The following is a 14376-nucleotide window of genomic DNA, read 5'->3' on the forward strand; positions in this document are numbered from 1 at the left end:
ACCTCAAATAGGTTTAATCTAAATTAATTATGAAAATGCAAATTATATATCATAAAAACATTATAGATAACGCTTTAGTAAGAGATTGTTTCAATTCAAATTAAATTTTATTTTCATTTTTGAAGTTTGGCAATAGTCATTAGGCGTCAAACCTCTTAAAAAGTGTTTTGCAATGGTTATTGTTGAAAAGTCTCGAAAACGAATAAGTGTTGTGGAGAACAGAAAGAATATTATAACTGAGAGTCTTAATTATGATAGTGATAATGCCCAAATTATTAAAGGTAAAACGATATATTATCACAAAATGTTAGGATTAAAGACAGTTTGACAAGAGAATTTTTGTGTACATTAGATTTGGGATTAAAATTTTTTTCTACGTAGGGCCCAGATTTGGATGTAGACACGTTCAGGCAATTCTTTGGTGTCTAGGATTAATATCTGCAATGTCCACAAGGACAAACTTATCAGTGGCTGTTGTAGCTATGACTAGCAATAGTACCACTCCCAACCCAGATGTACCTGTAAGTTTCTGTATGTAAAGCTATATGCTGGAGTTAATAAGTAACATGAAAAATTTGAAATTTTCGTTTAATTAGCTCAGTCGTAGCAGCAAGACTACCTGATTTAATACTTATTATGAAAATTGAGTAATTGATTTTCCTAATATCTTGTGGTGGTGACTATCTATCTCCAACAAAATATATGTTAGCTAACTCTACAAAGGAGAAATGTAGCAGAAACCAATTTATTGGATAAATAAAAATTAACATAACTATGAAGACTATCCCAAATGGGATAATGTTGTGGAAAAAGTCTTCACAAATTATGATATAGACGGATGAGGGATAGAGATTTATTAAAAGTTGATAACAAAGAATAATTAGAGGCGCGATTAGAGATTAATCTAATCATACTGACTTCCTGTAATGAGAGTTTTCGGCTTTAAACAATAGAAGAAAACTTAACTGAAAAAAATCAATAAAGAAACGTATTACGTATGATACTTACCTCTCAATAGAAGCAAATAAATGGAAAATGATGTAAATGCACAGAACTGAATTAAAATCATCGTATCAGTAGAAAATTATGGATGAAATAAGGTAATAGTTAATAAGGAATACCGAAGTTACAACAGTCAAAGGTCAGAGAAAAAATATGACAAGGTGTGGCATTTATTATCTAGTGACTAGTATAAATAAAAGAAATGAATAACAGAAATAAAACAGATTTAAATATTCGGGAAGAAATGGATTAAAGTATTGGTGCAGTTTTGCTGCTTCCATATTGGGTCGACTTCGAGCGAAACGATTTCAGGATCGTTTCGCTCCATCCATCATTTCTTATTTTGACATAAGGAATATCCCCTTAAATTTACGCCGTACATATAGAAAACACCCTCTATGTAGGTAGGTATATGGTAGATTGAATTTTTCTCTGTCAGCACCTTTATAATATTCTGACGCTGATGGTTTTGTTGAAATTATAATTTCTTCTCTGTTTGCAGACTAGACTTGAATACATCTATATTTTATAATACAGAATATCCGGAAATAACGTCGAAATATTTTTGGGTGGTGATTTAACAGATTAAAACAATAAAGAAAGGTCTTAAAAACATACCTCAAAAATTGTTTCTTATTAAAAGGGCTAAATCTCCATCAAGTTTCTCTAAAAATTATTTTTTTGCAATATTTTCGAATCGATTTGCGCTAAAACTATTGAAGTTCGATATACTTTAATAAGTTGGAATGGAAACACTTTTTTATGTTAATAATTGTAGATTTTAATCAGAGGCGTCACATACAGGGGGTCTCCTACGTAAATATTCCTCTAACTTTTTGCTTGTGACATTTCTTTATTTTTAAAATCATATCACTGAATCGCAAATATTTTTTAATAAAAAAGGTCCTCTTATTTCATTTCGTTAGAATAGATCGTTTTCCAAAAAAATGAATTTTTATAAATCGATGCACGATTACATGCATCGGTTTATAAAACCTGGTTAAAAGCAAGAAAGTTAGGATATTTACGTAACAAACTCGTTGTATGCAACGCCCCTGACAAAAAATCTGCAATTGTTAACACAAAAAAAAATTTTTAACATTTAACTTATTAAAGTATATCGAATTTCATAATTTTAGCTAAACTGTTTCAAAAATATTATGAAAAGAACATCTTCAGAGTTCAACCTTTAAGGGGTTCTAGTCTCTTTAAAAAGCAAATTTTTTAGTTATGTTTATAAGAACTTTTTTAATTATTATAATCTCTAGAATTATCTCTCAAAATATTTCGACGTTATCTCCGGACACCCTATATATTCATTCAAAGGTGAAATAAAATGAGTGTAAAAAATCAATAAATAAATTCTGATTCAAAACTAAAAACTAAAAAAAAGCTTTACTGCACGCAAATCAAACTGACCTATGTCAGTTTCTAAAGTTTTGTACATGCGGTAAAGTATAACTTTCCGCTGTTGCTAGATAAATATATAGCTATAATACGACGCTTATAAATAAACTAATTTTTCGAAACCTGGTCTTCTCTCCTTTCAGTATTACGAATGGAAAAATACCAGTTTACTTTTGTCCTCCTTCTTCTGGAGCTATATAACTTTCCAAATCCTAGCCGGATACCTGGGAAAAACCTATGGCCCAAAATACTTCCTCCTAGTAACCTTCTTCTTGAATAATTGTGCTTGCGCAGCTACACCAGCTGCAGCTGCTCTGATGGGATCTGGTGGAGTAATTCTTTGTAGAGTTATACAGGGGTTCGCCCAGGGATTTTTATACCCCTCAATTCACGTTATGCTTGGAACATGGGCCCCTGGTGACGAGAGGGCTACAATTAATAACTTTGTTTGTTCTGGTGAGTTTTCTCTTATTAAAATGTTATGGGACATAATTAATAGCTACATGAACTAACCTGAGATGAAGGTGCAGATAAGATGTAAATGCTATTTGATAAAGAAGCTGAAAGTGGCACTTGAATATACAATATAAAAAATGCGATTATCTTCTTAAGTTTTAGGGGTTATCACTACATACATAATATCTAACGTGTGAAGTATTTATTCACTTTATTGGTTTAATTGATATAATTCCTCAGAGTCTTTATGGAATGGATGCCATTTACGTCAGTCAGCATGATTTCGAAAATTGAGTCTACTTGCAAATAGCAATTATCACTAAGTATTTAATAATTTCTTTGAGTAATACTACTACATAATCTGAATTAATTAATTAATTAAAAATTCTAACATTTTTAAGTAGCAACTAGAGCTAGCAATTATGTGGTTATTACCAAGAAAATATAACATGTAGTTTCTGTCCAAGCAGTACCTTAATAGCATTTAATTTTAGTGGCGGTAGAAGTGTCTTAACTATAATGCTACTTGAGTATGGATAATCATTAAATCATAGAAGAACTGTGGTTTTAGGTGCCGGCATTGGTACCGTCTTTGCAACCCTCGGAACTGGTTACATATCAGCAAGTTGGTGGGGTTGGCCCTATTCCTTCTACATCCTCTCTTTATTCGGTTTCGCATGGTGCGTTTTATGGTTGATTTTCGGAGAAAACAGTCCTGCAGTGCACCCCACAATAACACCAGAGGAAAAAAAATATATTCAAAGCTCCTTGAAGCAAGAAGATGATATTGTAAGAAAACACAATAATAATCAAAAAGTTTTCTTAGGAAAAATATTTTTTGCAGCATCTACCAATACCTTGGAAGAAAATTTTAACTTGCGTACCTTTTTATGCGATCATGGTAGCTTATATTGGCAGTATTTGGGGTTACGCCATTTTAATGACAGAGGGTCCTACATATTTGGCCAATGTTATGGGATTTGATGTTAAGTCTGTAAGTGGTTATGTAATGAGCCTCTGAGGAGGGGGGGGGGGGGGGGGGGGGATTTTGAAATTTTTAAAATTTTAAAATCGCTATTTTGATTAAATTAAAATTAAATTAAAAAATAACCAATTAAAATATTTGCAAAATGACGGCATTTCCGGTTATACCGGAAGTAGCTACCAACTTCCTTATTTTAAACTGAACCCCCCCTAATTTTTTGGAAATCTTCGGATTTTTCGTTAAATTTTAAGATCAATTTATGTAAAGTGTCTTATATCTAAAATATGTTGTTTCCGAGTTATAACGGAAAATTTTCGCAGCTGCAAGATTCACAGCTCCTACGGTAATCGACATTGTGCACTAAGCACTGTTAATTTTGAAATCGGTATTCTGAGGCTGAAAGAAGACCTAATGAACTACGTTTTCATGTATTTCAATTTGACAAAAAGTCTTCCACAACCCCCGAAATATGTCTCTGAACTCGCATAACTTCAAATCTCAGTAACTTGCTTATTTCAAATGGGACAACCTGTCCAGAATCAGTCGAGGAAACTTAAATAATATTTGGTATAGAATTAAATTCTAGACTCGAAAATGCTTTAAAGTACACTGTGTTCCTTTTGAAATGAGCAAGTTATTGAGGTTTAAAGTACTTATAACGTACTATTTCAGAACGCTATAATCAGCTCACTACCAGTTCTATGCGGCTTGGTAATGACCTTCATCACTGGGTACATGTCAGACTTTGTTATCCAAAGGAAGTACCTGAGTACTTTGAATTGTCGGAAAATTTGCCAGGGCATTGGTAAATACTGAGAGTTAATCAGTAAAAAAATATAGCAACATAATGTCTTTTTCGAAGGATGTTATGGTCATGCTCTGTGCCTTTTGTGGCTTTCGTTCCTTAGTACCAATGAAGCACAGCAATCAGTAATAGTACTGATATTAGGTGGTACCCTAGGTCCCTTTATTATGGTAGGCAGCAACGTCAACCATCTAGATCTTTCTCCAAGGTTCAGTGGAGTACTCTTTGGGTTACTGAATGCTGTTGGTCAAGGATCTTCGATAGCAGCTCCGCTCTTCGTACAATTGCTCGTTCCAGACACTGTAAGTAGCTTGGCAGATCATTAATATAGAAAAATCATTATTTTTGTTTTTAGACCGATCGTAATCAGTGGCGGACGATTTTCCTAATTTCAGTAGGGTTGTATGTAATTGGAGCTACAGTGTTCATAGTGTTTGCCTCAGCTACGCGGCAAGAGTGGGATGGACCTGAGAATAAGGAGGCAAATGAAAGGAAGAAGAAAATTTCTGTGTTCAGTTTGACTTCTATGACTTAGATATTTTGTATTTATGCATATCATCTATATCTGTGATACTTTATACAGACTTTTGGTGTGATTTTACAGACATTTATGATTAAATAAATTTTAGTTCTAATAAAGATTTTGAAATGATTAGGCTTCCTAGTAGAGAAAATCTTATTAATCAGGATACATTTTCTATAGCACTTACATGGGGATTTACACATCACAATTACTAACTAGAAATAATTTTCTATCCAATTAAGATATCATCCTTTTGAAGATTCGCCTTATCTTCGCTAGAATGTGGATTTTCAAGAGGACAACTTTACAAAAATTGAATTTCGCTTAGGGCAGTTACAACAGAACTTAAAGCGTTCTAAAACTTGAATTATCTAACATTATTGAAACAGGAACTTTAAAAGAATTAATCATTTAATTTAATTAGTTGTGCATAATCATTTCGAAAATCTTAATATACGTATGCCAGATGATAAGGATTTAGTTTAGACAGTGCAATCTTCCTAATATATACCCTAATGACCATTGAAGTCGGTAGGGATTGGGAGAAATTAGAATCATTGCAAAGACTTCTCTAGGAAGAAACAGAAAGAATATATTTTCCAGGTTACTAAAATAGGATCTCACAGTGATGTTACACCTTTATCTCAGTACCTGAGTAAAGTATCATATTTTACTCCATGTAGACCTAAAAAGCTTATCGAGGCGCCAAATTTAGATCTACATACTTTCCAAGTTACTGCCTTCAGTATTCTTAGTTTTCATATTTAGAATTTTTTTTCTTCGTGTCTTCACTTATTGTCCCTCATTTATTATTCAATTAACAATGAAACTGTCGAAAGATTACAGTTGAGTTTCCTTCTACATTCTACTATTTTGTACCGAAATTAGTACAGTCAATGTTTAACCAAATAAATTACAATTAATGGAAAAAAATTGTTCAGAGACGTGAAATCCAGGCGAGATCGCTTGATTGTACTTAATAGCAAATTCGCACTCCTTGAAAACTGGAAAAAACTTGGAAAATTGTTTTTAGCTTCTGCGACATTTTCACAGCCAATTCACGTGTTGCAAAGGATTGAGGTCATACGCAATACAAACCATATAGCAAAATCAATACGAAATATATACTTTGCAGAATAAAAATTTATGACTAAAAACCTCGCAATGAACTTTTCATACCGTCTAGATGCGAAAAACTAATAGTTTTGTAAAATCGCAATCACGTGAGTTAATTGATCTTGATAAATATATGAGATTATATTAATATTGACGAAACCTTCAAAAAAATCTTAAAATGACAATAAAAAATTACATTCCATATATCTATGTAATACCTACCTTGTACTTCAAAAGTACTTTTTTTTTAAATTAACTTACAATTATTGTACAAATATAGTATACAAGATTACATGTTGGAGTCGACTGTAAAAATAATTTACGATATGTTCAAAGTTAAGTTTTAGCTTACCTAAGTCTTCCCAACAAGAATAATGTTGCTATCACAAATGAACTTAATTAAATAGACAACAATGGATTACCTTGAGGGAAGACTCAAGTGAGCTAAAGCTTAAATTAGCTTAAGCCTTACCTGTATATAATCGGGTCTTAATCGCCGGGCCGGTTATACAGATATATTGATTGGTAATTAATTATAAACCTCTCGATATTCGAACAATAATGTCTACATTACAATAGAAAATATCAACAATGATTATAACATTTTATATACAAAGTGTAATATTTAACTTGGAATATCAAAATATCTCGAATACTAGGCATCCTATAAAGGAATGTTTATTATCAAACTATAATCACTTTGTGAAAGAAATATATTGGAGCTAAAGCTGATTCCTCTCCATCCCCCGTTTGGGCGAGGAAGGGTTAACTTTTTAATTTTAAATGGCAATCCCCATTTTTTTACAGATTTTGACAATACAGCTAAAAATAAAAAACATTTGTCTGAAATATTTTTTTCGGTTCATACTATTGTAGAACACACTATAATTAACGAAATTCAATTTCTCTTTCACTTATGATTTACCGAAAGGTTTGATGATATCTGTTTTAGAATTAATGAAAGCGTCAATTTTTGTGTAGCTTTTATTTAAAGTAAATGTTCAAAATGGTGTCCCCTAACTGCAATGCACTTATTTAACCGTATTTCAAAGGACTCTTCACATATATGAAATGTGCCTTCTGAAATATTGGCACAAGTGTTTATAATTCGCAGAGTCATATTCTCACATGTCGTTAGTATTTCTTTATAAACTTGATCTTTGAGATATCCCCACAAAAAAAAAATCCGATGAAATAAAATCTGGAGATCTAACAGGTCAACCGAACCAGATCTGCCGATCCATCGATCATTAAAAGTACGATTAAGAACTTCCTTGTGCCACCACAGAATAGTGAGTCGGACAACCATCATGTTGAAACCTTTTATTCTAACGCTCTTCTATGTTTAAGTCCTGGAGTAATATAGGCAGTTCATTTTCCAAAATATTCCGGCACATTTTATCATTCAAATTGCCTTCAATTATGTGGGGACCAATAAGTTTACTTCTAATGATTTTACACCACACGTTGACAGTCGAAGGACGTTGGTACTCAACTTGTCGAAGCCAATGCGGATTTTCAACACTTCAGTAATGCATGTTATGCCTATTATCTATACTATGATTTGTAAACAATGACTCGTCCGAGAATAATACAATGGAAAAAATTAGGGTTTAGTTCTATATGTCCAGATATTCACTCACAAAAATCTAAACGATTTTGAAAATCTTCCTCATGCAGCTTTTGGTGTAAAGAAATATGATAAAGACGAAACTTGTGCATTATCAGCATTCTCCACTCAGTCATAATTCCTGATAATCCTGATATTTGCCTGGTGCTCATTTGAGGATTAAAATCCACAGTATCTAGGAATGCAATTTGATTGTTTTCTCCACGCACAGTAGTTGGGTGACATTTTTCTTCCGATTTGCGGTCCCTTCATTAATAAATTTTTTAATCATGCGATAGGAAGAAATTCGAGATCGTGGTCTTTCAGGAAATCTCTGAGCGTAGAAATTGACAGCATTAACTACATACCTACCACCTTCTCTACACACCAAAACCATTTCAATTTTCTCTTCTACGGTCAAATACACCATCGAGAAACAGTATTAACAACAGGATATTTAAAAGTAAATGTTTTACACGTTGTTGTTTATTTATCATATTTTATTATCATAGAATTTTCTTATTTCATAGATATTTTTGGAGGTTGCCATTTAAAGTATGAATTGAATTTCTTTAATTACCGTGTTGTTTAGCATGAATCCAAAAAAATGTTTGGAACAAATTTTTCTCATTTTTAACCATATTATCTCAATATGTAAAAAAATTGGAGTTGCCATTTGAAATTAAAAAGTTAACCCTACCCCGCCCACAAGGGGGGTGGAGCGAAATCAACTTTAGAACCAATACATTTACCCTTCAGAGTAATTAAAGTTTCATTAAACCAATTAACTTCTTGTTAACATGCTTGAAATTCAAGACAATTTTCCCCAAATTGAATTATGGAAAGAATTAGGACCTAAAAATTAGTTAAAAATGGAAAAAGTGGACAATACAAAAAGTGCAACTGAACAAAATGCAATTGTGGATAAAGGTAAGCATATAATGATTAAGAAAAAATATTTACTTATGAAATGAGTGTCAATAGGGCATCTCTAAGATAAGTGTATGAGATATATAAGATAAGTAAATGAGATTTTGAAAAATTTTCGAAGAAAATTTTGCAGTTCGTGTAAATGCCTATATTCATCTGTAGTAATAAATTAAAAAGATATTGAATACATCTATTTTTTGGGGAGAAATAATTTAAATTTGAAGGTTTTAGCATTTTCGCATGAGTAAATATAATAAATATAAAGTAAGTAATAAACGGGAATTTGGAACCAAATTTGTAAGCAAATTTCCACTTATAAATAAATATAGCGATAATTCTTTTTATTCGGAACAAGAGACTAAACGCAACTAGTTGCATACTGAATCCAGGTATTTTCATTTCATAACTCATAACATAACATTTGATAAAATTGTACTTACATTTATCTTCAAAAACAATCTTCCAATAGAACAGACACATTACCCCTGTCCTCAAAAACACATATTTACATAGTTGTGTGAATGTAGAAGGAGAATAAATCTGAATTTAAAGTTTCACATGCATTGTTATTAAGTGTACTCATATGCTTGACAGTAGCCATTTTATCGTAAAATAAAAAATATCAAGAATTTGATGATTTTTTCATATCTCACGTTCTCACTTTAAGTAGGTAAACTAACGAGTTATATCAGAATCGATATCCGGAATATTACATCTCGTCTTTACTGATGACACCAAATTGCAATTGCTGGATATGATGGGTTATACGTGAAATATTCCAAGATGTGGCATTTTTCGTGTTCTATCATTAATTTTCCTACTATTCATTCATTTTATGCTTTATTTTGATATTATCATATATACAAACAAAGAAGACTCTAATAATGTGCCTCCATCAGCGTCCCTTTACTAACTTTTCCATGTGCACATCCAAGTGGTGAGCCCCAGTAACCTAACCCTTTTAATCCTAGAACAGATCAGAACGTCCTTCATTCATCCATTCATTCATGAAAACGATGTAGAAGAATAACTATTGATGAATGTAGAAAAATACCTACTCTTAATCATAAAACATGACGAGACAAAAGCTCGGCCAGAGTCCAATCGATAAAACACGTTCGATGATCATGAACTTCTACCTTCTGGAATATCTGAGAACCATAACTATCGCTTAATTCTGATTCTAGGTGCATCATTTGGAGTTAGGCACGTCCAAATCATCTTATTTTTCACAGGCATTTTCACTGAAATAATGATTAGAACTAGTGTACCATTATCAATTGTAGTCATGACTGATGGCCTAATTAACACCAAATCAAATGCACCTGTTAGTACCAGCTTGTATTTGTTTTCTTTAAATTTAGTTCCTTCAACTTAAATTTTCTTTTAGATATGTAACTGGAAAAATATCAACGTCATCATTTCGTCTTTCTATCGGGAGTACTTAGTCCTTCAAGTGGTCGCAGAGCAAATGGGCAAGAATTATGGTCCAAGATGGATCTTATTCGGAGCAATGAGTAACAATGCATGTGCGACTATAGTGATTTCCTGAGCTGCAGAGGTTTATGGGTCTGATGAAGTAATAGCCTACAGGATACTGTAGGGATTAAGCCAGAATGGAATTTTTCCAACTTCCCATACCATGCTGAGGCGTTGAGTTCCTAAGAATGAGAGAAAAAATGTCTATGTTTGTTTATAGAGGTAAGTACCTAAAGAATACTTTTATTTCTAGACATTGATGAACTTTATTTTACTTTTACGAATAAACCTAGAGACCATTATTTGCCTTCCAACTACAGAAATAATTTTTCAGTATTCCTTAGAATGGCCAGCTTTCTTTCATTTATTCGGGGACTGGTTTTCCTATAGTCTGCAATGTGGTTCACGTTACTATTTGGTTCACACACTATTTGGTTATTGGTTCACAACACTGTAGCCAGCCATCCCTCGATTACTCCTGAAGGAAAACATGTATGAAGTTTCACTTCATTAAGACAAAGATACTAAGGTACTTCTTCTCGAAGAGATGTAAAATATAATGATATATTAAACTAATTTTACAGTTTATAGAAACTCCATGAAAGGTCATGTTTCTTTCTGTCCCTTTCTGAGCCATATCTTTTCCTGCTATTTTCTCTAGATTTGGTATCATGTTTCTCCAGAATGAGATCCCTACTTATTTGAGTAACGTCCTGAACTAAGATATGTATATCTTCAATAAGCCTGAGCCTCACATTAATGATCAAGATTAACAGTTCCCTTACGGAGTGAATATTTCCTGTGTTCCTGTGATTTACGTTTACGGACTACAGTTTGACTTTCTTATTGAGCGTCATTATCTCTCTAGGCTTAACAGCAGAATGCTTTTTGAAGCTCTTTGTAAGTAGATATCATCAAGATTTGGTATAAATAATATCCACAGGGTGCAATTTGAAACTAAACATTTTTCAGCACATTATGGAGGAGAAATTTCACTTATAATTCTGGCATTTCTGGATGCCTCTTCTGCTCCGTTATCAATCTTCATGTTTGTCCTTCCATCAGCTTTCGTAGCTGCCCTCGTTTTTGGATATGGAGTGAACTCCATCGATTTTTCTCCTGGATTTTCAGGAATTCTGCATGGTTTTCCCAGCTCCGTGTCTTGCATATCTGCACTGGCAGCACCATTGTGCGTGCGTTACGTCGTTCCAGATTTGATACATAAATCTATGAACGGTAATTGCGTTGCTAAAAAACAGTTTTGTAGTTTTAGATAAATGTTGTGCAATGAAGAGTTCTATTGCTTACAGCAGCATTAACATTGATAATTCCTGGGACGGTTTTTTTAATTTTTGCATCGGCTGAAACCAGCGGTCGGACGAGGAGCCAGATGGGAAGAGGAATCGTATGAAGAATGGGGTTGGTAAAAAAAAGTAGAGAAAAAACAGCAAGCCGGATGTTTGGGCAAAAAGTAGATGCAATCATTTCTTTTATTTTGACAAATAATGTAACAATTTTTTAAACTATTTTCGGGGTAGAGAGTCTCAAAAATCTTGCATAAATGGGGATTACGTTTCATTTAGAACCAAATTAAATCAAGCTAAGCCTATGAATTTATATTTGGAAAGTTTCTTGTAAGTATCTTCTTAATATGGATATATTTAAACTTTGAGTAGGTAAAAAAACCAAAAGCGCACTTGGCATAAAGGGCTGGCCTATTATTATTAAATATCATTAACAGAGTCTTAAATTCGTCAATTAATGATCCAATGAAAAACAAATAAATCAATAATGCCACGCCAATTGTTTTATTTGAAAAGAAAGGACTTAGGGCTCGACATGAATAGCCGAATTAGAATTTACTGCGTTTAGGCCGAGTTGTTGAATTAATTAAGCTTGGAGCTGCTAAACTTCACCCTCGTCTATCGTGAAAACATATAAAGTAGGGGTTTATGTTAGAGTGGTGTTATTGTAACAGCAATGCCTTTTTTATAGACTGTTGTGTTGAAAATGGGAAAAAATCCATTTTCGACACAACACCAATTGATGCTATTCTGAACGTACTGTCATATTATCAATAATAAAAGAACAGAGTCTTCATACTAGAACTCGCTTTATCCGAAGATACGGATACTTTCTATTCCAGTGTCGAACATGACAAGTAGAGATTATCCCTTGAATTACACAACCTAAAACGTTTATCAACAACTTCCTAAAATTTGACTCATCTGCTCTTTTACTCAGTGAGTCGATTATTAAATAAAATTATGTTCGAGTATGAATGAATGAATGAATTTAAGTGGATGTCACATTGATAAACATGCAAATAAATGTACTGCGTGCGTCATTACATTCCCTCCATCTCTACATGGAAATTTTGTGCTGAATGCACTTGATTAACTTAAACTCGTATAACCAGACAATTTTAAACTTCTATCAAAAAGTATTTGGCCATTAAACCGACACGTGTTTGGTGATATTCATAAAATATCATTATTACTCCCCCTATATCCAACCACATAGCACGAGCTGAATATAGGGTTCTTGCATATAACATTTATGTCGAGGAAAATTGTGATTAAGTGATTACATCCGGACTTCCCAATGTTTATTAATTTGTTGGAAAATGTTGACTTGAGGAATGCGTTAGAGCTCTGATTTGAACGTAGATAAAACCACTGTTTTTTAGCAGTCAAGTGACATGCTGAAATCCTGCTCTATTGCCAAAGTACATAAACCTCCTAATTGGAAACAAGATTTACGACTAAGAAATACCTACTTGCAAGAGTAAATATTGCAAGGCTTTACGTATTAAAATGCAGTGCTTTTAGAGCGAAATGTGAGATAAAGTGCGGAGATCTAAAGAACATCGTCCCATCCATCAAGATTATTCATTAGAATTGGTATAAGAGTAAATACAAGAAGTTTAGTAGTATAAACATCAGAATTGTTTGTTTTCTATTTCAAAAAAAGCAAATGCAACATTAATGGACTTTTGACCCGTTTTTCTGATGCTTTATATGCAGATGTAAAGATTGAGACTAATGTGCCTTATTTTCATGATATTATAAAATATCTATGGTAAAATACTTGAAATATTGTGAAAGGGAGATTTTCTTTCTTCATGCCAAATTCCTAAACGGAAGTTTCTAGTATTTCTATTCAAAAATGAGTACCATGTTGATAACAAAAACAATGAAGATGATACAGGTTTTTGAAGTTAAGCATAATGATTGTTTATACTGTGAGTGTCTAAAAAAACTATCAGGGACTTCAGCTTATTACAATGACACCGATAATTTGGGGCTCTTCAAAATGATAAATTATGTTCGATTATAGTATACATGAGATATTGCTGTATAATTTTTATCTGGTGACTGACAATATTATGACGAAAACATCAAAATAGCGTTCACTAGATGATATTCAGAAAGAAAGAAATTTTGTTTTACCCATCCCTATGCTTCTAGAACGATAAAGAAATGTTTTACATTAAAGCACATTCCAAAAAAATATTTGACATAAGATATTTCAAGAAGTTTTGTGGATATTTTGACGAAAACAATACTTAATTACCATGATTTTAATAACGACAAAGGTCAATTACTCAATTATGCACTAAAGTGGTTCATTTAGATTTTTCCAAGCCCTGAGGATGATCTGTGGAATTTGATGGCAATCCTGTTAAATGAAAGCAAATGCATGAAATGACAGTAGCATCTAGTTCTACCTCAATAAAATTTCAGTTTCAGCTATTTGTGCGAACATCGCTGAGGCTGAGAACAATTACCCGATTCTGCGAATTCTTGTTCCACTCGATACAGTCAATGTGACATTCTTTGTTGCAGTAACTGCATTTATATTTCTGATAAGCACAGTTACTTGAAAACTGAAGGAATTCTGTCAGGAATCCTATTTTTCATTATGGTCCTTCCTTTTTCCTCGTTGCTGCAGTTTACTTTGACAACGACGGCTTGAAGTAATGAAGATTTAACTCTGAAGCTTGGTAGTCGCGAATAAACGGTTAGAACGGGCGGAATGTGCTACATAGCAAATAACACTGT

General features: G+C 32.9%; 2 protein-coding genes across 2 annotated transcripts; both read left to right on the forward strand.

The window, feature by feature from the left end:
* The first annotated feature begins 160 nt into the window (after positions 1 to 160).
* Positions 161 to 5255, forward strand: LOC136416837 (putative inorganic phosphate cotransporter). Its single transcript, XM_066402207.1, has 8 exons — positions 161 to 281; positions 382 to 521; positions 2553 to 2865; positions 3437 to 3654; positions 3710 to 3859; positions 4523 to 4655; positions 4713 to 4957; positions 5011 to 5255. The coding sequence occupies exons 1-8, from the start codon at positions 173 to 175 to the stop codon at positions 5188 to 5190; spliced, it is 1488 nt and encodes a 495-aa protein (XP_066258304.1). The 5' UTR covers positions 161 to 172; the 3' UTR covers positions 5191 to 5255.
* A 4651-nt stretch (positions 5256 to 9906) lies between these two features.
* Positions 9907 to 11723, forward strand: LOC136416921 (uncharacterized transporter slc-17.2-like). The gene is made up of 9 exons (XM_066402360.1): positions 9907 to 9949; positions 10021 to 10160; positions 10224 to 10373; positions 10566 to 10713; positions 10842 to 10861; positions 10904 to 10978; positions 11089 to 11212; positions 11285 to 11548; positions 11623 to 11723. Exons 1-9 carry the CDS (start codon positions 9907 to 9909, stop codon positions 11721 to 11723), a joined length of 1065 nt encoding a protein of 354 aa, XP_066258457.1.
* The last annotated feature ends 2653 nt before the right edge of the window (positions 11724 to 14376 follow it).

This window comes from Euwallacea similis, chromosome 25, assembly GCF_039881205.1.
Source record: "Euwallacea similis isolate ESF13 chromosome 25, ESF131.1, whole genome shotgun sequence".
NCBI lineage: Eukaryota > Metazoa > Arthropoda > Insecta > Coleoptera > Curculionidae > Euwallacea > Euwallacea similis.